The sequence below is a fragment of the Orcinus orca genome, chromosome 19 (assembly GCF_937001465.1).
Source record: "Orcinus orca chromosome 19, mOrcOrc1.1, whole genome shotgun sequence".
Taxonomy (NCBI): Eukaryota; Metazoa; Chordata; class Mammalia; order Artiodactyla; family Delphinidae; genus Orcinus; species Orcinus orca.
In genome coordinates, this window is record NC_064577.1 from 33,965,656 (window position 1) to 33,989,488 (window position 23,833).

The 23,833-nt window shown below is 55.4% G+C and overlaps 1 protein-coding gene across 2 annotated transcripts; it reads right to left on the bottom strand.

The window, feature by feature from the left end:
* Nucleotides 1-4,750: 4,750 nt before the first annotated feature.
* Nucleotides 4,751-23,831, bottom strand: OGFOD3 (2-oxoglutarate and iron dependent oxygenase domain containing 3). Of its 2 annotated transcripts, XM_004275602.4 has the most exons (9): nt 23,697-23,831; nt 21,569-21,786; nt 18,709-18,784; nt 17,538-17,580; nt 15,328-15,392; nt 14,716-14,772; nt 13,624-13,777; nt 10,200-10,323; nt 4,751-6,792 (listed from the first exon to the last, which is right to left on the bottom strand). In XM_004275602.4, exons 1-9 carry the CDS (start codon nt 23,768-23,770, stop codon nt 6,656-6,658), a joined length of 948 nt encoding a protein of 315 aa, XP_004275650.1. In that variant the 5' UTR covers nt 23,771-23,831; the 3' UTR covers nt 4,751-6,655. The 2 variants fall into 2 exon arrangements, with proteins under 2 accessions (XP_004275650.1, XP_049557811.1); XM_049701854.1 differs by lacking the exon at nt 4,751-6,792 and having other exon boundaries at nt 6,820-10,323.
* Nucleotides 23,832-23,833: the final 2 nt, after the last annotated feature.

The following is a 23,833-nucleotide window of genomic DNA, read 5'->3' on the forward strand; positions in this document are numbered from 1 at the left end:
CCTTCACTCACACACCCAGCATGCAAGAGAAAGGAGGGGGCTCAGTCAGCAGAAGGTGGGAGCCCGCCATCCCAGGCAGGGGGTGGGGATGACCAGAATCTAGCCTGGGTCCCATACATCTGCAAACCACCAAACCGGGAATCTGAGAGCCACAGGGCCCACTTGCAAGAGCAGGGTTTTTTCCATTGGAATTCCAGACAGATGACGCTCTGAGCAGGAAGCCCGAGAGGCTGCCAATGGCCAGCAGCCAGGCGCTCCAGACTCCTGCCTTTTCCAGGCCGGCCGAGGGCCCAGCCCCACACAGGGGGTGGGGGCCAGTTCTCCTGGGACCCCGTGAGGGCCCAGAGGAGAGCCCCATCCCCTGAGCTGCCCAGAGCGGGCCCCCAGGCTGGATGGCTCTGTCCTGCCACCTTTCCCCTCCTGGAGCTGTGGAGACCAAGGCCTGCAGGCCTGAGTGGTGAGCAGGGTCAGAGCCAGGAGGCAGCTGGGGCGGTAGGCGGCCTGGGGACTCCGGTCCAGTGTTCCAGCCCCTCTCTGCCCTTCTTCCATGTGCAAATTCCCTGGCCCTCAGGTGGCCCCCTTGGCGAGCTCACCACTGGGTCATCTTTTATACAAAATTCTCTTATTCCTGTTTCACAGCTGAGGAACCAGGCCACATGGGACCCGGGACCCGCAGGAGCTGGGAGCATCCACCTGCCTTTGCCCTTTGTGGCTCGAGGTATCCCGCAGCGTGATTGAAAGCCCAGAGCCTGGTCTCACCCCAAAACTATGTGTCAGTGTGAAATACCGAGGCTGCCCGGGTTCAGAGTTGGCTGCCCTGCACCAAGATTACTCCCCAGGGCCGGGGCGAGTCAGGGCTGGGACTGGGTTCTGATGGGGCGGGGGGGGCCTCCATTTCTGCCCTCAGCCTCCCAGCGCCCCCACCCCTCTCCTCGTCCTGGCCCCTTCCCCCAGCCCACGGTGGCTGGGCAGAGCTGGCATGGACCCTGTGTGCCCCACAGTGCGCCAGGCTGGGCAGCAGGCAGCTGGAAGCCAGGAGCCTCCTCCACCAGAGATGTGGCCGGGAGGTGGTCCTGGTGCACGAGTGATTACAGGGATGGGGGAGGTGTGCAGGATCAACGTGAGCCCACGTGCCCACCTGTGATGGGTGCAGGAAGGCTGCCTGAGCTGGCAGCGAGGTTGGGGTGCTAGCTGGGGTCTCGGGGGCAGGTCCTGACCTGGCTGAGGGGTCTGGATTCCCCCTCTGAGGGGTGTGTGCCTGACGCCATGCCCCAGGAGGCAAGACCCACACACCCTGGATGTGAGGCCTCAGCGAGGGCTCCAAGGGGCCAGCGGGGCGTGGAGGGCAGGGGTCCCCAGGGAACAGCAACTCCACCCCCGCCCTGCATTGGCCTCATAGAGACACGGGCACAGGAGAGCACCCACTGCGTGGCCCCCACCTCACTGCCACGTCCACCTCACCCCACAAGCCCTGCTAAGCCCCTTGCAGCCCCTACAGGTAAGGGCAGGGGGAGGGGGAGATTTGGCTACATGGGGTGGGCAGGGAGAGCTTGTGGGGGGCTGGGGACTCCGGGAGGGGGCAGCAGGTGTAAGCACGTGGCCCACTTTTTCCTGGGGAGGACGTCTTGGTCCAGGACCCACTCTGGGTGTGCAGAGAACCTGGACGGTGCCCACCCACCTCCCCCCTTCTCTCCCCTCCCTCCTCCTCTCACTGGAATTTTCCAGGAATGGGGCCTTTCCTAAGAGACCCTCCCCAGCTGTCTGTTCTTTAGCAAGCGGCATGGGAGGAGACAGGTGAATGCCCCCAGGCCTGGGAAACCCAGGGACGACTGGTGGGGACAGGGGGCTCAAGCTGGGCACCTGGCCAGGTGTGTGCTGCAGCAAGATTCCAAGCCCCCACCTTGTGTGTTCACTGGGATGGGGGGTGGTAGCCATGACCCACATGCTGCAGGGTGGGAGAGGTGCCCTGCATCGGGGCAGGCAAGGCCCAGCCCTCCCAGAGCCCCCACTGGCCTTCTCGGGAATGGGGGCTCACCTGCACCCCCAGCTCCATTGGGATCTGCTTGGCCTCAAGGGTGCTGAGATGGAAGGAACATAGAGGTGATGCCAAGAATCCTGGCTCTCTGGGCACCGATGCTGAAAAGAAATACGGAGACAGAGTTTTGGAGGAACGGGAAAGATAGCTTTTCTTATTCTTTGCCTGGCAAAGGGGGAACACAGCAGGCCAGCGCCTTGAGAACTGTGCCCCCCTTTTCCTGGGAAGGGAGAGAGTTTTATATTCCAGGGCTCATGGTCTATGGGTAGGTGATAAGTCTCAAAGCAATGAAGGTCTTGTATTTTTTTTTTTCTCCTGCAAATTTTCAGCCAAAAGCTGGCGTCAGGCAGCTCAGCGACCCAGTCTGGTGTCCCCGAAGTTGTCGCTGTGACCTTCCTTTTGAGATGCAGAATCCTACAAGGAAGTGTAGGGGGAGAAGGATGCCAGGTGCAGAGTATAATTCCTATGGAATCAGAAAGGAATTAGCTTTGTGAAGGACAAGTCTAGCTACAAGTGTTAGTAGTAACAGCTAAAGAATAACTGAGATTGCTTAACTCTTTCAGGCCTGTTTGGCTGGTACGTGCCCAAGGCCGTTTACTCATTTCTATTTTTTTATTTTTTTTATTTTTTGCTGCAACAAAGGTGGGGCCTCAGATCTGCAGGGGACAGAGCACAGCCATCAGTGCTCGTCCAGAGCCTCCCCTGCCACTCTGCAGGGCATGGTGTGCTGGCCAGCAGGGGAGGTTCAGGCCCCCGAGGGTGAACAGGGGTACAGAGGGGCTACTAGGGGCCGAGTTAGTAGACAGGAGCCTGCAGGGCCCATTCCTGGGGCGGAATGGGGGCCTTAAACTCAAGATCAAGATAAGAAACTGGTATTAATGTGTCAGTGCATCCAAGGAGACCCCGAGATGGGTTGGATGTGGACTTAGGATGTTTCCCTCTTCCCTGGGGCCACCGGGAGCCTCAGGCCTGAAGTTTGATTGACATCTGGGTCACTGGTGTTCTCCCGTTCTTGGCCTCAATCTGCTTTGTCATTTCGTCTGTCTTACTGCTTTGTACTTTGTCAACACTTCTCAGATTGTACACACGCTGGGGGATAAACTCTTGCTGTTCCCACCTGCCCCCACCTGCCTCCCCCCAACACACCCCGGCCCCTGCCTTCCAGGCTAAGCACTGCCAGGGCCCTGAGTTTGGTGTGACTGGCTTGGTTTCTGGAATACGCTGCATCATTCAGGACTCACACTGCTGGGGTCTTGGGGCCTTGGTCCCCAGTCTCAGGGATAAGCAGAAGTGTCCCCAAACTCTTCCTCCCTGTGAAAACCTCTAGAAGGTGTGAGAGGCTCTGAGACGCTGTGACTTCAGAAGGCAAATGAGCCAGTACCCGGCGGCCGGGGCAGAGATGCCGCCAATTAGGGGGCTGGTGGCTGGGACCACTTCCCTGGACTGCATGAGAAGTACCTGCGCCCGAGGCCCCACAGCACAAGCCCAAGAGATGCCCGGGAGTCAGTGCTGCCTGGGGGCTGAGGGCTGGTGGGGACCGGGGCCGCTCGGTCCCCAGTTCCCTTGTGAAGACCATGTTGGAGGAGAGAACACGGACGCGAAGTGGCTCCAGGATTAGAAGATCAGGACTGAGAAGCAGCATGGATCCCATTCGAGGTGGCTCCAGTTGTAACTCGGAGGGGAACAAACAGGCTGGTGTTCTGCTCTGGGGCCAGCCCTGAGACAGGCTGGGCAGCTGCGGAGATTTCTATAAACAGCAACCTCCATGCCGTCCCGCCAGCGGCATCTCTGTGGCCCCTGCGACAACCACCCGAAGCCACGGCGCCCTGCTCTGCGGCCCCTGCCCACCGGCCCCGCCCTAATCACGGGGATGCCACAGCCACATCCTTCCCGCCTGCCCACGCTCATGCCCGGTCCCGCTGTCTGTCGCTGCCGAGCACCTTCCGAGCCTCCCGGAACCCCAAGGCAAGGCGAGAGGTCAGCCACACCTGCCCACCCGGTGAGAAAGCAGAGGCCCTGCACAGCGGAGGTGCCCAGCCTCAAGGTGGACACAAGGGACCCCACCCTCCCTGCACTGGCCGAGCCCAACTCCCACACAAATGGTGGGGCCACACCTGCCCTGCATGCCCTCCCTGGACGCCCTCCCTGGCACGTTGTGATCTTCTGCCATTTCCTCCTGCGCGGGGCAGGTGAGGTAACTCGCAGCTGGCTCGGACCCCGTCCCACTGGGTCAGCTCCTGACCTGATGTTTCAGCTTCCGCTCTCACGGAGGCTCAGCCGTGCTCAGGCCTGGCCCTGGCGGCCAGCTCACCAGGAGAGACAGAGCGGCAACCCCTTCTTTCCAGCAGTGAGACCAATGCTCATGTTCTTTGATTCAGACTAAACACTTTTATTAGGAAATAAATCACTCAGCAGAGGATGTGCCAGGAACGTCCTCTTCTCCCTGGAACACACCACATCTGCTCTCAGTCAGGACCGTCCCGTAGGACGGAGATGCCCATGCGGCCCCAGGTGAGCGCTTTTGGAGGTCACCGGCATGGGCTACGCATCTTCTCTTATTTTAAAAGAAGGACATTCTTTTTTTTTTTTTTTTTGCCACGCAGAGTGACTTGTGGGATCTTAGTTCCCCGACCAGGGATTGAACCCATGCCCTCAGCAGTGAAAGTGCAGAATCCTAACCACTGGACCGCCAGGGAATTTCTAAAAAGAAGGACATTCTTGCTTTTGCCCAAATATCTTTATTTCTTTGTCCAAGTACCTCTGTGATGATTATGAACAGGAAAAGTAGCAAAGAATGTCAATTAAAACCAATAACTTACTTATTTCCAAAGCACTTTAACCACAACTAAACCATCAGAGCCCCCCCTCCTTAGATGTAGTGAGTGGCCAAGTGGGCTGTGGAATACCCGAGAACGTCTGCCCATCCTCACGCCGAGGGTAAGGCGTCATTCAGATAACATGAGGGTTACAGAACCAAGTGAGGCCTGTACGGGGCTTTCCTGCCGGAATTCGCATCTCAACCTGAGACCAGAGCAACACACCTTTGAAAAGCCAAGACAGGAGAAGCCAGAGGACAACCTGGATGGGAGGGGGTAGCTTTTCCTGCACAGGACTGAGGTCGGCTGGTCCAGCCTAGAGACAGTGTCCCCAAAGCATCGCCAACCCTAAGGTCAGCCCTGCCCGCCACCCAGAGCGTGGGCTTCATCCTTCCCAGATCTGCCCAAAGTCTTTTAAAAACAGGAACCACGATCCAGGCCATCATGTAGGTGGTGGCCCTGCCTTTCTGGAAACTGCAACCATGACCCAGAAGGGAGCAGATCCCAAGCCACTGTCTGCACGTGGAAGCTCGGCCCCTACAGCCCTGAGACACGCATATCATCACCACGGTGCAGAAGGGACACCCGGCAAACCAAGGGGCAGACCCAGGGGTCCTGGCTTCCAGACCCTCATGGAGCCTCCTCAGGTGCCACGCAAATGGCTCATCCCAGGGTCCAGGAATGCTGCCCCTTTCTGTATGAGCCCAAGCAGCCCTGTGACTGCAGAGTGTGGGGAGCATGTGGGGCTGCGGTGGCCGTGTCCACAGGTCCATGCTGGGTGGGCAAAGGGGAAAGTGTTGAGGCTCCTGGGTCAGGGTGGCCGGGAGAGTCCTGCTCCCAGAGCCATTTCTGGGGATCCCTTTGCACTCACAGCGGGTGATCAGCTGTTCTCCCAGAAGATGCCCAAACCCCAGGCCAGTTGCTTTGTGGGGCGGCCCTGGGACCTTGCCCGACCCTGGCAGAAGCCAACTGATGGACATGCTGCCCTTATCTTGGGGCCGTGCTACCCAGGCTTCCCCCATGACCAGTTTATTTACTATTCCTGGCTCCCCTGACTGTTACTTTTATGTAAAAGGCATGGACAGCTCCAGGTCGAGAAGAGGGTTGCTAAGACCTGAACCTGAGCAGACGGACCCTCAGCTTGGCAGAAGGCCCCAGGCGAGCTGCGGATGGCCACGCTGGGAACACCCTCGGACCTTGTGTCAGGGACCCTGTCTGGTGATGGGGCAGAGCCCAGCCTGGCATGAACATGGTGCCAGGGTGACTCTCAGTGGCCAGCAGTGTTGGGAGCTCTGCCCAGAGTCGCCAGAACATCAGATGTTCGCCTCCACCCAGAATCCAGCAGTATCAGCCCTCCAGCTGCTGCTCCCAGAGCCGCCTGCCCCCAGAACCTTCTCCAAGGTGCCATAATGCTGATTCTGGTTCCCCGAGTGGAGGCTGCTGGCCCCACTCAGCTTCATCCACACTTAAGTCAGTCTCCAGTGGCCGGGTAATGACCCTCTGTCTGCCGAGAAACGGGGATTCCACCCCGGGCACGGGATCCCTTCCTGAGAAAAGGAGGGCATGTTGGCCCTGCCAGCTCCCGGGCCCCACATCAGCATAGCAAAGCCAACGCTGATGCTTGTGAGGGGAAACTGGTTCCCTCCATTTACTCACAGTTGAAAAATGATCAAATGTTAGCAAATCAAAATTCAGGATGATTCGTAAGGCACCTTGTTCAGTGGAAATGGGCTAAGCGAGAGGGAAGGGGTGTGTGGCCAGCATGGCTGCTTCCCTGCAGGGCTGCTGGACAGGCCTCCCGGGGCTATGTGAATGTTGGGTCCGCGATGCCATGGTCGGGGTCGCAGGTGAAGGCGATGGTGATGGCGTAGCGGGTGCCCCAGTGAACCTTCTCCACCCGGTGCAGGTTCTCAGACCCCGAGGTGAAGAAGGACACCCGACCTGGGAGAGAGGAGAGCAGAGCATGACTTCAAGGCCACATGCGTGGCCAGGCCTCAGAGGACCTGTGTTTAGGCCAACGCAGCAACACGACCAACCGGGCAGGCTGGAGAAACAGCTGATGCAGGAAGGCGGGGGTTGGAGATAAACCAGCAGGAGAGCCCTCGCACAGGACGAAGGGCACCCCAAGCACCCAGCCCAGCCTCTGCGGGCTCTTTGTGGGGCAACCTGGACTTGGGGTGAGGCCCTGCTGCCACCCCCAGGGGCCTCTACAAGCCATGTGACCTCCTCGGGCCCAACTTATGATCTTCTTTCTTTTTTTTTTTTTTTTATGATCTTATTTCTAATCACACATGAAACAAAACCAAACCCTGCAAGGTGATGACAATGTTTTGGCAACGGATCAGGAAAGGCGTGTGGAGACAGACACCCAGCGCCTGTAGCTCCCTCCAGGGCAGCTAAAGACAGGACTCGGGAGGCGGCTTCCGAGCGTCCTGGAGCAGGGGTCCTCCACCCACCTGTGTTCAGAGAACCCCGTGTTTATGGGCTTCCATATTTAACTGGCCTCATACACCCACCATAGATTTTTTAGGACAAACGAGTTGACCGTTACAGAATCGTGTGGGAGGAGCCCTGGGATCCTGTAGGCGCCGCATCACCGCCACACGGCCCTGCCCCAAATGTCCCATGACAACTTCATTTCTCTTCAAAAGGTCACTGCCAGGAACTCAACTGCTAAATCTTTGAGAGAGGAGAAAAGTCTACCCCAGAGTCTGCTGCTTTCTGGTTGTAAACAGAGAACCGTGCTCTGCCCGGAAACAAGGGAGCAAAAGAAATCGTGTGACACACGGAAACCTCTGCATGGGGGCCCGGGGACACCAAGAACTCAGACCCTCCTCTGGACCAGCCAGGCCGCCCCTGACCTGAAGGAAACACTCTTTCCCAGAGCAATCTGGAGTCACGCCACTTTCTGAGGCTCACGTTGCTAAAGGACGTTTTGTCCTCAGTCTTTCCACTTTTAGTCACACCTGAGACCTCAGACATGTAGCCAGGCCCGTCTGCCCATCCACGCCATCTGTGCACGCCCCTGCCGCCACCCCACTGCAGACACAGTTATCAAATGTCGCCGACTTACAGCAAGAGTGGGGGTCTCTGGGCGCCCCCCCCACACCCCAGCATTTCTGCACACTTTGCAAACAGAGGCACCAAAGAACAGAGAAGAAAAGGACTGAGGAAAAGTGAAGCTCCTCGTGGCCTGTGGGACAATAGGAAACCGTCCACCATTCATGTTGGAGCCTCGGAGAGAGGAGGGGTTCATACTGGGGCAGGAAAAGGCGATTTGAAGAAATAATGACCAACACTTTCCCTAATGTGACGAAAACTTTGACTTTTAATCCAATAAGCTTAGCAGGATAAATACTCCAAGTGGGATAAATACAAACAACTCCACACTGAGGCACATCATAATCAAACTGATGAAACCAGAGATTAGAGAACATCCTGGAGGTGGCAGAGCAAAGAGGCAGCTACTATGGGGCAGTGACAGCGGTGACAGCAACAGGGGAGCCAGAGGAAAGGGATGATGCTTTTAAAGAAAAAGGAAAAAAACCCACCAATCCAGAATTTCACATCCAGTGAAAATATCTTTTAGAAAAAAAGGTGAAATAAGGACATTTTCAGAAAAACCATCACCAGCAGACCTGCACTCCAAGAAATGCTGAGGCAGAAGGGGAATGTACCTGTTGGAAACCTGGATGCACAGGAGGGGACGGAGGGCTCTGGAAAGTAAGTGGGAAAACTGAAAACATTCAGCATATTTTCCTGTTAATTTCCATAAGAGAGAATGAACTCTTCTAGGGAAAATGATAACCCCTTTGGCACAGCCTGTCACAGCAGCTGCATCACGCTCACCGCCAAATGCCAGGCTCCCGGTGACGTCTGTGCGGATGGGACAGAGTTAGTGACTCTCGTCCTGCTGACCCGGAACGGGAATCTGCTGACCCAACCCAACGTCAACGTGATAGCTTGTTGAGGAAAGGCCCACAAGGGCTCACAATCTTGCCTAAGACCTTCTTTCCTTTTTAATGCACCAGTAGTTAAGCCCCACACCTATTCTGACAGCTCCCAAGTCCAGAGTGATCAAGACAATGATGGGCACGACACAAACACCAGGAAGAACCCGAGGGCAGGCCGCCAGTCATCAGAACCAGGAGGAAACTGTTGGCATGAAATCACCACCTGCGCAGTGACCAGCAGGCCAGCGCTGGTAACTCACCCTACAAGGCGTAACACTCACACGGAGGCGACGGCCCACCCAACCCCAGAAACGTGAAACTTTCGGCATTCATGAACGGTGCTTTCTGGCTTTTTATTTTCTTCAGTAAACAGCTATTAGATTATCACCCACTTCTTTAAAGCGGGATTTAGCTCGGCAACTTAGTAACCAAAAATACAGTCATCTCAGTTTTTGGAACCCACCTGCATTTCTCCTCTTAGTCCACAAGCATTCCTGGACACCTCCCAGAAGCACGTGACATGTGACCCCCAGCCTTAGCACCAGCAGCTTCTCTGGCTCTTGGTCCATTAAAGCCTTGGAGCTGCAGGGCGTTCTGAGCCCCTCCTGCCCACTGACCTGCGCCTGGGTCTGCCCCCCTCCAGCACTCACCCACTGAGGGAAGAGAGCCAGTCCTAAGCTGTTTAACTTCCTTTCTACACCTTCTGATGTCCAAGGCACTTCTGCGTGGATTCAGCGCTACTGCAAGGAGCATTTGGACTCAGTGGCTTGCAGGACTGCCTCATGGCTAACGGGAACATTCTAAACCAACACAGGTGGACAGCCTCATTGGTTTGAGCTGCCTGCTGCCAGGCGGAAGCGGACACAGCTACACACACAGTAAGCAGGGTGACGCGGTGGGGTCGGGTGAGCCACGGCAGCAGGTGAGTGGTGCTGCACAGTCGAGGTGCCCAGGCCAGAGTCAAATGGCCTGGCTGTGTCTCTGAGTCTCATCTGGGGCTGGGCCGGGGCCTGGGCTGCCCCTCAGGAAGCCCCTGGGGGATCCCCGCCCCTCCCCACCCCAAAACCTGGGGAAGAGAGGGGACGATTCCTCGCTCCACGCATGCTCACTGAGCAGCACTGAGTGTCAGAGCTGGGCTGGGGGCAGTGGGAGCTCTGGGACCACCAGGTCGGGTGTGGTTTACCGACATTAGGTGAGGATCACTGCCTCATCCGTCTGTCTTAAGCTTCTGAGTCACTACAGGGGATGGAGTGGGGGCTGGCTCTGGGAACTCACTCTGCAGTGACTCAGTGACCGTGGCCACGCCTACCTCCTCCTCTGACGAATGTGCTCCATGGACACACTGGACACACCGTAAATGCTGCATCCCGGGAAACGCCCGCCCATGAGTCCTACCTGCTCTCGGCTCCACCGTCTTGTTGGCCCCCTCCTCCATGAACACAAACCGCCCGCCACCGAAGTCATCCAGGTAGTCGGAGAGGTACAGCAGTGATGTGTAGTCGAAGGAGCCGTAGGTCACCTGCGGGCAGAGCGTGAGGGAGGGCGTGTCACCGTCTGCTTGTGGGAGGACACGCTCCTCAGGGAGGGACAGACCCAGGCCTCGCTCTGCCTCCCAACTACAGAAAACCCTCTGCTGAGCACAGGCGTGCGGTCCTGCCTGGTTCCCGCACAGTCAGAGGCGCAGCCCATGCCAAGAAGCCCACACGCGTGAGCCCCAGGGCCACCACGCCACCCACCCACCCACCAACAGGACCCTCCCGCGTCAGCACAGGGAGCAAAGGTGGTGCTTCCGCTCCTTCTCCAGATGTGGGCACCCCAAGCTTTCTTTTAAATTGTGGTAGAATACACAAACCATACAATTTACCACTTTACCCATCGTTGAGTGCACAGCTCAGGGGCACTAAGCACATTCACACTGCTGTGCACCCACCCCCGCCAACCATCGCCAGAACTCTTCAACCTCCCAAACTGAAACTCTGTTCCCATTAAACACTAACTCCCCACCACCACCACCCAGTGCCCACGCTACACTGTCTGTCCTTTCCTGTCTGGTCCTCTTTGCGTGGACATTCTTTTGGAAGATGGCATGGGCGGTGGAAAGCAGGGGATGGGGGGTGAAATCTGTGCTCTGGGCTCATAGGAGCGTGGACCCTCTGGGCCTGGATATAATGTAAACAGGAGGCACTATCATTTGTTTCCCAAGGACCCCTTGAAGTCTGGGACGGGAGGTGGCCGGATAGTTGTCCCATCTGTGGATCTTCAGGACTTACTATAGGTAAGGGGTGCCACATGAAGAGCTTGATTTCAATGTGAGATAGAGGAGTTTGCTGTCTGTAATATGTGAAGCAGGTGTTGTTTCCAAGGACATAAGAACTCATACAAATTAGCACCTACTTATTAGAGGGAATCAGTGAGATAGGCTATTTTTTTTTTTTCCACGCAAAGATAGTGACTTGCATGTACAAGGAATTTTAATCATATGATAACAGCTCCCAGCCTGAGGAATCATTCAATTAGTAAGACTGGGGTAAGAGATAAGGAAGAATGAAAGAGTCCGAGGACAGCAGCCCAAAGTCATCCTACCAGTGCCCTATCGCACAGCCCAAGGCTCCTGTGTTTAGGAATAGATTCTTAAATGATTTTACTGACACCTGTAGGCACCATGGGAGCAGTACACAGAAGCCCCAGGTCAATATCCATAACACATTTGATCAAGGCTCAAAAAGTCCAAAAGCCCCGCTCCCCCTGCAACCAGCTAGACCACCATCACCGTGACAGTGGTCATCTCCTGAGAGAGGGTGGGCTGACCAGGAGGGAGAGGCAGCAAGCCTGCCAAGGTGACTGAGTCCCTGTCACCTTCTCATGAACTCAGTACCATGCCATCTGTGGGACTGGACTTTCTACACAGACCTGAGCTCCCTCCACTTCCCCCACCAAGACCCCACTTAGGGGCCCCTTATCCAGCATCAGGGCACCAAACAAACATCAAAGTGACCTAAACCTGAGAACAGCCCAGGGCAGTGCTTCTGAATCGCTTCAGCAGTGAACCTCATGTCCACTACCTGCATAAAACATAAAAGAGACCCGGGGGCGGGGGGTGTCCAGGAGCCTGACCCTCTCCTGCCCACCCAGCTCAGATTCTGCAAAGGAACCACCCCAAACCCACATGAACACAGTGACCTGGGAAGGAGGCAGGTAATGGCAGGTGAGGGGATGGCAGAGGCCAGCGGGGCCTGAGCTGTCCTGAGCTAGAGGCTGGAGAGCTTCAAGGGAAGGAGCAGATGCATGGGGTCCCCTTGTGCGAGTACGTCTTTTTGCTGTGTCCATGCGTGAGTGACCCCTTGGCTGTTATAGCCACCCTGGTCCTGTAGACCCTGTCCCGAGGTCTCCTGGCTCTGAGATGTCTGAGGCTACCCCACTTGTCACTGTTGACTCGTTTTCTCTGCCTGAAGAATTTCTTCCTTATCTTTCTTCCTTTGAAGCTGGATCACCAAACCAGGCTACATTCAGTGTTGTCTTTCCTGAACCCACACTTCCCGGTACATGGAGGGCTGCTCTTCCTTCGTTGCAGGGAAATTCTCCGGACTCCGTCCCACGCATGAGGCTCCTTGCTGTGCGAACCTGTCTGTCCTCCACACACGTCGTCTTTGCCCTCAACCCCATAAAACCCTGTTTTTCCCTCTGCAATATCTACGATGATCTTATACTGAAGGTCTCGGTCCTGGTCCCCTAATGAAATAATGCACCTGGGCAATGGTTATCAATGGGTCAATGGCTGCTAGAGCCATGAAGTGAGGGTGGACAGGAGGCTTGATCGTGGATGGATCAGACCGAACCCACTGATCAACCTTAAGCCCATGGGAAGAGAACAAGCAGACACTGTACTCCCCCTTAGGGTGAAGCCCACACTTCCAACCCGAGTTCCATCGAGCCCTCCAAGCTGCACTGGCTCAGACAAGCCACTGGCCACGTAAAGCTACTTCAATTTAAGTTAATTTAATTAAATACTGGGTTCCTCAATCTCACTAACCACACTTACGTGCTCCCCTCCTCCACTGAGCTCAGACAGTCGAGATGAAATAAACACATGCGTATCTGACTGAACTTCAGGCAGAAGCCCAACCTGCGAGCTTCTGCCCAAACCCTCTGCTTACTTTTCACTTCGCTTCCTGTGTTCCAGGGTCAAGCGACACAGAGATTATCTGGGTCACCTGAGCACACCCGCGGCTGGGGTGACCGCCAAAAGCCCTCAGACGTTTCCGTGGCCAACCGTCCCCTGGCGCCACGCTGCGTGTGCTGGCTGAGTGGGGCGGGGCAGTGGCTGCGATGCAGGCGGGAGAGGGCTTCAGCTGTGGCTGACCAAGACCGCAGACTGATTAGGCGCCACTGTGTCTAGGGAACAGCAAGAGATCAAGAAAGGGGAATCTGCAGAATCTGGAGTGGTCGAGAAATCTTCCCAAGGAAAGGTGAAAAGTGGGAAGAAGGGGGCCTCCTGGGCAGGGTGCGGGACGCAGGCCCGAGGAGAGACCACACGACAGAAAGGCCAGGTCAGTCAAGGCCGGGTCAGGTTACATCCGACGAAGCTCACAGCTCAGGTGGAGACAGCTCTGCGTGTGGGAACAAGTAACAAAGGATGGTCCCCATCAGGCCCTCACTGTTCTGTAATGTGCTTTTCACAGTCTTCTGTCGCCTCATCACACGAGAAACAAATCTTATCTCCTCGACCTCATCAGTGAGAGAGGAAACTTCTAAAACCCTGACCACGTGAACAGACAGCACCCAGCTTGGGCCGTGGTGGACAAGCCCCAGGTTCGCTCACCTTGTCCACGTGCGCGTGCCAGTACTCGTCATGAGCCGTGCGGGCCGCCGTGCTGTTGATGCGGGAGAAGAAGGTGGGCTTCGTCAGGTGCAACAAGGACGCGCTGATGCCAAATGCCTGGGCGATTGCCAGCTGGACCTTCTGCCGCAGGTCCCTGCCGAGACGACACAGGTGTCAGCCACACAGGAAAGAATTCTCCCCGGGCCCATAGGGCCCGCACCATGTGAAACTGAAACGGAGCAGGACCCTCTGGTCCTTGCCCCCAACCCCCATGTTCTCAGCCTGCCTTTTGTCTGTGGAAACACTTTAGCCAAAGAATAAGTTTAATCAGAGAAGTGAGAAAATGCAGAAACAAAGGAAAACAGTCAAACGAGACCAAATAATAATAGTTTAGTCATTAAGCAAAGTCAAGGACCTTTAGTTCCCCCTCAAGGGCTATAGATAATATTCTGAGCCATATCCTGTGAGCTGTTTTGCAGATACTGAAGCCTCCACCAGGTTGAAGGAGGATGACTACATGATGACCAAATTGAAGCCACGACATAAGCTACTCCACTTCACACAATTCCGAGAACTGGCCTCAGAGAAATGGGAACAAACCCTGGAACTAAAGATTAACTGGACTTAACCAAGATGACGCTGGTCAGACCACATTACTGGTTTCAAGCTGACTGTCAGAACTGACTATGCTGTTCTGCTCCCTCTCTCTGCCTGTATAACCCTGAAACTCCCCTTTAAAAGCCCCTGTCCCCTGAGCAGCAATCAGGAGTTGGTTCTCAGACAGGAGTCCACCCTCTCCCCCAGTTGCTGGCCCCTGAAATAAAGCAACCTTTCCTTCCCCACCAACACTTGTCTCTCAAGAATTGGCTTTCGAGCAGCAAGCAGCTGGACCTGGGTTCGGTAACACTACAGAAAGACAAGGGCTGGCAAAGGTGAAAGGTGAACAGATGCACACACAGGTCCGCACACGTGGGACAGGGTATCACGTGCACACCCAGGAACCTGAGGGCCAGTTCTCTGCAGGACTGACCCCAGCACTCCCAGCCCTGCCGCCACCTTCCCCCTTCCTGACCTGGGCATTCCTTCCCTCACCGGTACAACTGGAAGTCCTCTTCTGAGAAGATAGTTTGTATTTTATCCCCAAAGTATCTGTGAAAAAATGAGTATTGACAAATGTGATGTTTTATTAATGTTTCCTTATTTCCTTTAAATTCAGCCTTTCCTTCAGTTAACCAGCAAGTCCCTGAAAACCAGCTGGTCCTTATTATCTTGGAGCTGCTCCTTCTACAGTGATAACTGTGTGATAAAAGGGAGGAGGGTGGGAGGGAGGGACCTGGCAGGTGGGGTGACATTTATCAAGGTTTGGGGAATCTCTTGCTTCTCCTGGCCCCCGGGGAGGATCAAAGCTTCTCAGGAGGCAGCTCGCAGGAGCCTGGCCTGCCGCTCACCTCTCCCACCTCTCCCTCCAACCCCACCCCTCGGTCCATTCCTAACTAAGCTGTTCCCTGAAGCTAGCTGGCAAGGATCCCGCCCTTCGGAAGAGCTGCACCTTCCAGTCCTCATCTGGCCTCGGCCCGATGGCAAACGTCGCAATTTACCCAAGACTTGAAGCCGCTCTGATCCGTACACGCAAGCCTCACTCAGGTGTCTCCAGCTAAGAAACGAGCAGAGACCCCACCCCACCCCCGACCCCGGGGTTCTCACCTGTACAGGTTCACAAAGTGCTTCCCGACAGACAAGGCCCCCGAGTGCAGGTCCAGGATAGACGCCTGGAAAAGACGTTGGCAGGGCGGCGTGAGGGCTGCCTGGCAGGCGACTGAGCTCTAAAAGCCACCAACGTTAAACACGTGTTCCTGAGACCCATCTTTGCACACCCGGGTCAGGGCGACGATGCACACGGGCTGGGTGTCAAGACGTTTGGACAAAGGTGCGTGACGGCGGATATTTCTCTCCTGCCCTAAGAATGGAGACTCTCTGGTCTAAAATTCTGAAAACAGTCCACAGATACAGTTCCTCCATGGGTCTAAGAACAAGCCCTTCCCCCGGCTTTGCTGTGGTATAACCAACACACAACGACCTGCTCCTGGTTAAAGTGTTCAGTTTGGTAAGTTTTGATGCTGGTGTGCACCAGTGAAACCACCATCACTACCAGGATAGGAAACACATCCATCACCCCAAATTTCCTTGCACCCTTTGCAACCCCTCCCTCCTGCCCCTCCCCAGGTGCCTTCTGCCACAGCAGCTGGTTACTTTCTAGAACCTGAGGCCCTGGAGTCACGAAGGTGCACTTCGCTCTTGGCCTGGCTCCTTTCACTCAGCATTGCCTCCCTGTGACTCCCTCACGTCGGTGCAGTACCCGCCGCCCACTGTCTCATGGCCAAGGGGCACCCATTGTTTGGGGAGGAGTCACTTGTTGGTCCATTCACCTGGAGATGGACACATGGGCTGTTTCCAGCTTAGGGCTGTTGTAAATGAAGTGGCTGTGACACTGGGACAGCATTTCATCGTGGGAGATGCTCTCGTTCTCCTGGGTAAATGCCCAGGAGTGGAATCGCTGGGTCATAACCCTTTAATGAACAGCCAGTGTTTTCCACCCCTGCCCACCCTGCCTCCGGGGGGCCTTCCCACGTCTTGAGAGGGGAGTGGGCGCCAGCACGGACCACCTCTACCCTGTCTGGGTGTCTTTTCTCATGGATGCAGCGATCAGCCCAGGGGTTCGTCTGAACACAATTTGGGCTTTAAAAACGTTAACTGCACTTAAAGGTATCAAACCTGGATGATTCATCGCAAGACAACTTCCTGAGTAAATGCTGAGTGCCGGGCAAAAGATGAGTCCACGCACGAATAGGTTTTTAATAAATATTCCCCTGAACTGAACCAAAATAGAAGGAGAAGCTTAATTTTCAGATCTCAAGAGGAAAGAGCCTGCAGATTATCATGAAGATAATCACCAAACTATGCAGAGGAGAGTGGATCTTCCTACGGGCCCACATGCCAGGCGAGGAGATCCCCATTTGGGACCACACGAGAACTCCGGACAACGTAAGGTGCTCGCAGGGGTGGACTCCTAAGCCTGCCCAGGAAGCGGATGAGATGCAGAGCTGCATTGGCCTGTCCGAGCTCCCCATGGTTGCCGTAAACAGTAGGCTTAAAACAGCAGGAATTCATCCTCTCAAGCTCTGGAGGCCAGAAGGCCGAGATCAAGGTGTCGACAGGGCCCCGCTCCTTCCAAAGGCGCCAGGGGAGGATGCTTCCTTGAATCTTTGGACTTCTGGTGGTCCCAGGGGTCCCTTGGTTTGTGCCACATCACTCCACCTCTGCCTCCATCTTCACACGGCCTCCTCTTCACTCTCAAATCTCCCTCTGCCTTCCTCTTCCAAGGACTCTTGTCATTGGATTTAGGGTCCATCCTGGTAATCCAGGAAGATCTCATCTTGAGACCCGTAACTTAATGACATCTGCAAAGACCCTTTTCCCAGGTAAGGTCCCATTTACAGTTCTGGGTGGATGCATCTTTCAGGGGCCACTGTTAGACCCCCTGCAGTCTCGCCTGGTGGATGACAGTCCCCATGCAGCACCTGTGGGAGCCTCCTCCACCTTGCATGGTCCTCACTGTTTCCCACCAGCTCCTCCTGCGTGTGCTGGCTCTCCCATTCCCAGGGCCGTCACCCTCCTCAGTCGGCCCCTGCTCGTCACCTGCTCTGTTCACTCACTGCCTACGACCTCCCCCCACTGCCCCCAACCAGGATGCCTGACACAAAGATGTGATCCGAGGCAGCCCTCCTGTGAAGGGAGGGGGTACTTCATTTCCAGGAGCAGGGCCTGAACACCCAGTGCCCTCGCCTTCCCCTCGGAGGGAGAGCAAAGTTAAAGGGGTAAAAAGAAAACCGAAGCAGGAACGGCACACAACTCACCCCTCCGTCCGATCCTCCCAGGGACAGCCCCTTCTCAGCTATGCTGTGGGGAAGACCGTCTTAAATCAGAATTCAGTTAACAGCATCATCTATGATACATCTAGACACATATCAACCAGCACAACTAGCACAACGTTAACAGACTGCTTAATATTTATGACAAAATCACGTTTGGACCAAAGGACTTGACTTTCAAGCTAAGGAGTAAATGTTAATATTTTGTCACCATCTCCTTAACCACGTATGACATAGCTTGGGGACAAGTGGGCTTAGTTTCCATCTTTAGCTCAGAGACCTGGTGCTGAGTTGAATGGGTTCCTCTGGACTGGAAGGTCCCTCTCCTCTCATCACAGGCTGCGGGGGCAGCCTTTGTAATCACCAGCTCAGGAGGCAGAGGCCACATGGTGGCCTGTGCTGGAGCTCACAGGACCACCCACGTCACCAAAGATGCAGGGGCTTCTGGTGCCTTTGACAGATGCTTCACGGCCGCCCGGGAAACTGACTGGGGGCTGGATCCATCCCTCACACCAGGGACCCTCCCCACCCAACCAGCCTCTACAATGTTATCTAGAAACAGGAGGAACATCTCCCCTCAAGACACAGCTCAGCATGCGGACCAGACGCTGCTCCACTGGGCACATGCTTGGGTCTGAACTCCTTGTTGGAAAATCAGAGCTTCAAGATCTTGTTTTTAAAAGACAATAAGGAAGAATCCAGTGCCAACTACTTCTGAGTAAGACTTCCTGCCCTGTCATGAGTCACGGCTAGGAGGCAGAAGGGCTATCCCAACCAGTTTTGGAGAGGAGACGAAAATAGTCTAGTGACCGCCTGGGGCTGCTGGGTGAACACACTGTCTTTACACAGGCACCTGCTGGGCCCCTCAATGGCTGACAGGACAGCATCCCCCCAACCTCCCCACTGGGCCAGAACTGCTGCCTCTGGAGAGGGCCCAGGCCTCTGGAAGGTTCCGTCAGCAACCACATCACTGATGACAACAGCCTTTCCTCCTGGAAATCAGAAAAGCCCCTCTTTGCCTTGGAAGTGCAAAGGGGAATTGTTAGGGAATTCTAATGAATTTCTTTAAATCATCCTTTTAGTAGTAATTCCCTGTGCTTCACCCACAGCCCCACTCTCCTGCTCGTTCAGGACAGAAACTCAGAGACACGTGTACCTGCGAATCCTCCGGGCTTCGTCCCTGGTGATGATGGCATCGCTGACGCCCCGGCCACACTTCCTCGGGGAGCAGCCTGGAGAGAGTTGAGCTGGGATGAGACGCCAACCCCGCTGAACCCCGACTAAAGAGCTGCCCACTGCTGTCAAGGACTCACCTGTGGGCGGCCCTCCCCAGGGACAACGGAATTTTGTGGGATGGGGCCTTGCCTTCCAGGGGATTAGGGGGGCAGGTTTGGCAAATAAAATATAGGCCACTCGGTCAGATGTGAATTTCAGAGAAGCAATGGTGACTTTCCAGTACAAGCAGACCCCCTGCAGCGCACACATCTCACCGGAAGGGGGTGGGTCCTGGCAGCGCCACACCAGGTGGGTCACTCCTGAAGCAGCTGACACCCTGACCACCCTTGAGAAAACAGCCCAGAGGCGGCATCCACGGTATTCTAGAACCATCACTGACCACAGATCCAGACCCGTTGGCTAGTGCCTCCTGGATGACCAAAGCTGTGCTTGCAACTGTAGTCACTGTCCTTCTGCAGGGCCTGGCAGAGCTGCCCCAAGGTGGTCACCACACACTCCACCCTGCTTCCTCCTGCCTCTGCACCCAGGACTGAGCTGCTTAGAGGGAGGAGGATGGGGGAGCTTGGATGGGGCCAGGGTCGGGGTGAAAGTGGCCAGGGTCGGGAGCACAGGGCCAGGATGGACACGGCCAGGGTCAGGGTGGACAGGACCAGGGTTAAAGTGGCCAGGGTTGCCACTGGGTTGGGGTGGACAAGGCCAGGGTCAGGGTGGAAAGGGCCAGGGTCAGGTAGATGGGGCCAGGATGAGGCAGAGCACCAGAGATGGACAAGCTTAGCAAGCCCCTGGTATCCTGGCGCCAAGGGCAGGCTGGCTGCCTTGCACTGGGTGGGCCCTAGGATATGTCCTGGCCGATGAGACACTCTCATGGCCACCCCCCGGCCTTGGGACACTCTCAGGACACACTGGGCTGGCTGACCTTTAGCTTTCATCCTCCTTTCTCTCTTCCTGCCTGGAACATGCCTGGAGGTGGAGCGATTGTCCTGGGACCATGTGAGCCACATGCTGAGTGGCAGAGCTGGGGCGCTCGGCCTGGGGCGCTTACAGGGAGCCAGGCTGGCCTGGGGTGCCTTTTTCTGGGTCTCATCATGTGGGAAAAATAAACTTCTACGTGGGGGTCATTAGGGGAGGGGTGCCTCAGTTCCACAGAGCTAAATACAATATATTAATATAGGTGTTTTTATTAAGCCACAAAAATGCTTTTTATAAAAGTTGAAGGTAAAAGCAAAAACAACGATAACCAAAAGACAGCTTGGGGAGCGACATCATATCAACAAATACATTTTAACACAAAAGAATTGTGAGAGGGGAAAAGATTGATAACAGGAACAGTTTCACCAGGAAGATGCAGGGGCAACAAAAGCACCAAGTGACATCGCCTCAAACACCTCTGGCGGCGAAGCGGCCACCAGACCCAGAGTCTCAGTGGGGACCCTGCCTCGCGGTTCCCAGTAACTGGGGACGGCGAGACAGAAGTTCAAGAAGACAATCCAGCAGCGACACAATAGGCTCAACGTGAATGAGCATCAAAAGCATAAATTGGTGAGAAAGTGAGTTGTGAGTGGCTGACAATGTCAGTGCACATACACGAGTGCACACGCTGCAAACACGCACACACACCACCCAGACACACAGGCCCAGGGCAGGCGGAGCCCCTGTCAGCTACAGGAGGAGAGAGGGGCGAGGGATGGGGAGTCCAGAGGCTTTAATGCACACTCCACCATTTTTTTTTTTTTTTGGTAAAATATATGTAACCCCAAATTTACCATTTTAACCATTTTAAAGTGTACAGTTCAGAGGCGTTAACTATGATCACGTTGTTGTACAACCATCCCCATCATCATCTCCAGAACATTCTCATCTTCCCAACTGAAAACCCATACCCGTCTCCACTAACTCCCCCTCCACCTCATTCCAACAGTTTTTAACGTTGATAAATTATTAAATGGGTAGGAAAAATACGTTCTCAAAAGCTGTGACTTTAGAGTGAAAAAGCTGACCAAGACAGAGAGAGCATGCCCACAACAGAACCTATCCACTTTCCTGACCCCCTGAAGGGAAAGGCAGCCCCCATTCCCTGGGCGCGTCTTTGCCTCCCTTCGTCTAAACCCAGCTTGTGTGCATCACAATGGCGCCCCTTGGTGGAAGGATTTAGCAATATTTTCTTGGTTCAAGTCCAAAGCATTGCTCTGAAGAGAAAAATAAACTGAATTTTGTCTTTAAAACCCAGTCACTCTGGTTAGGTTTTTAAAACTGCTGCCCTCGAGCAGAGGAGTCAGGCGCTGGGATGGGGCACACGACATGGGGGAAGGGCCTCTGGTATCTACGTTCCCTGTTGCAACATCTTCTGCAGTTACAACACCCTAAGACAGAAAATGCCTTTTCTGGGTTCCACTTGCTCATTACTATCATCCCAGTTCTGTTACATCCTTCCAGGCAAACCGCCTCTTCCATCAGATGGCACCCACAGTGTGGGGGACCTCAGTGAAACACTGGCCACGGCCTGGGCAATGAGGCCTGGGCAGTGACCAGTGGGCCTGCCCCTGCACAGGCAGGGCCTGAAACACCCACACTTCCGGGTCCATGTGTGGGCTAACCAACCGGGGGCGGGGGATGGGGGGGCAGCAGCGGGGGGTGAGGAAGGTCACCTGCCCAACGCCACCCCCACACTACTTTCAACCTGATTCCCATCAATTCATTGTAGCAAAAAAAGACGCATTTTGAACACACTGAATTCCATGTTAACATGCTGCTCTTTCCCGGATCACCTCGGCATCATGTACCTTCAAACCTTCGGTGACTGTCATAGTCCTCGGAGCAGGGCACCTCAATGAACCTGCCTGGCAGGACCTCACTTCGATGAGCTAGGACCTCAGTGATGCTGTCATCACCCCCCAGACTGCCCCAGAGCAGGAGCGCAACGAACGTGGTGCAGGCCCCCAGGACGGCAACTCTCAGCCACTTCTTCCACACATCCCGAGGCGCCCGGACACTCTTGGTGCTGAGAACAGAAAACAGCTGTGGTCACCCAAATGCACCTGCATGTGCTGAAAATGCAGACCACAATGACCAGAGACCACAATGACCAGAGACCACACCCACCCTTAGTTACAGCCTTAAACTGTTCCCATGCTGGCTGCTGTCAGAGCTACTCTCAATCAATCCAGAGGCACTCGCCAGCATGGGAGGATGTGATGGGGAACGTGCCCCTCACCCCATATGACCAGACAGGGCTCACTTGCTCCCAAGGGCAACAAGATGAACTGCCTGTTGGTGTTCCTCCCAGCCTGGCCAGGCCCATGGAGAACCTGTCTGCGAGGTCCTGGCAGAGTCTGTGGCACCGATCACGTTGCCTGCATCCAAAAATGACTGCCACAACCCCATGCATATGGTCCCAGTGCACATGCCTGTGCATGCGTGCGTGCGCACACACACACAATGTGAAGTAAGTTAAGCATGAGTCAAGCCCACTTCACTAAAACCACCAGCCAGCCACAAAGAGAATGCAAGTACGACAGAAATGATTCACCAGTAAGACACTTTCTGTACCACCCGGGTTAACTGTGGGATTCATACTGCCTGTGCAGAAGTTGTAGGCATGTCTGTGTGTGTGTGCACATGTGTGTCTATGTGTGTTTGGGTGGTATATAACCATGCATGTGTGTGTGTACATGCACGTATGTTTTCACGTGTGTGTAACTGAGTAGCCGTGCACTCTGTTATCTAAGAAAAATGTGAAGGGCTTGAAGCACTGGCAGAAATGAGAAAAGAGATCCAGGCATCCTTTCAGGAGGTGCACCTCATGCCTTCAAGTATATGATTAAAAGCAGATAGCCTGCCTTCTATTTTTCTATGTTTCTCCACACTGCAAATTGCTATATATATAACACACAAATTCCGATTAAATAAATCCCAAGGTGGGCACAGCTCACTCAGACTAGGTTGGGTTAATACATGATCATTTTAAACAGGGAGCATAGGTGCCCAGAACACAAAGACCCCCACCCCCACTCCTAGAACTGCTGTCTAGCCTCCAGCCCACCTGGTCTCCTCTAATTAGACCAGGGTGGACACCTCACTCCGGTGGCCCCATCATTTCTCTTCCCTAATTCCGAATGGGGCAGGGAGACTGCCCGCCCATCTCAGCAGCAGGGGCTGGAACCCTAACTGAAGGTGCAAAGCTGTGGGTGACACCTTCGCCTGGAACAGCCCGGCTGCTGAGACAGAAAGGGACAGAGAGGAAGGGACAGAGACAAGAGGGGAAAAAACAGCCTCCTGGGCCAGATTCGGATGCAACACTCCCCTGGAGGTCTCCTCAAAATAAGCACCCCTGTTCAGGGTAAGCTCGCTCAAGCTGCACCCCTAGAATCTTGCCAAAACAGAAGGGGATTTGGAGCAAGGTCCATGGCCCATGGGGCAAGCACAACGACAAGGTAATTTATCCTGGAATGATTAAAATACACCCCTGGCTCTTAAAGCTTCAGTCAGAATCCCCTCGAAGGCTACGTGATGAGATCACTTTTTCATTCATCAGGCCCCCCTGGTACACATGGGTGAGAAAGGTCAGAAAAGATTCCCGACGGTCTGCCCCGTCCTGGGCCGCCCCCCACCCAGCCCCGACCCTCCTGGCGCGGGCCTCGCGGGATTCTTCAGGCCACGCTCTCCAGACAGACCACACCCCTCTAGAGCCCGATTCGCCCAAGCATACACCACGCCCCTCGAGGCCAGGCCACACCCACACTGCAGGCCCGTCCCGGGAAAGGCCCCGCCCACGCTAGGTCCAGCCTTTCCTGGCCGGGCCACGCCCCCAGCCCCGCCACACCACGCCCCCGCCCCTCCAGATCAGGCCCCTCCCCCTCGACCAGGCCCCGCCCACGCCGCCGTCCGCGCGCTCCCGGAGCTGCCCAGTACCTGCTCGGGCGCCGGCGGTCAGCTGCCCGGTTGCCCTCGGGCGCCTTGGGAGCGCCCCTCCTCTGAGGTGCCATTGTCCAGGCCGCCGCGGAGCCGGGTCGAACGCGGGATCCGCCGCGAGCCCGGGACGAGCGCCG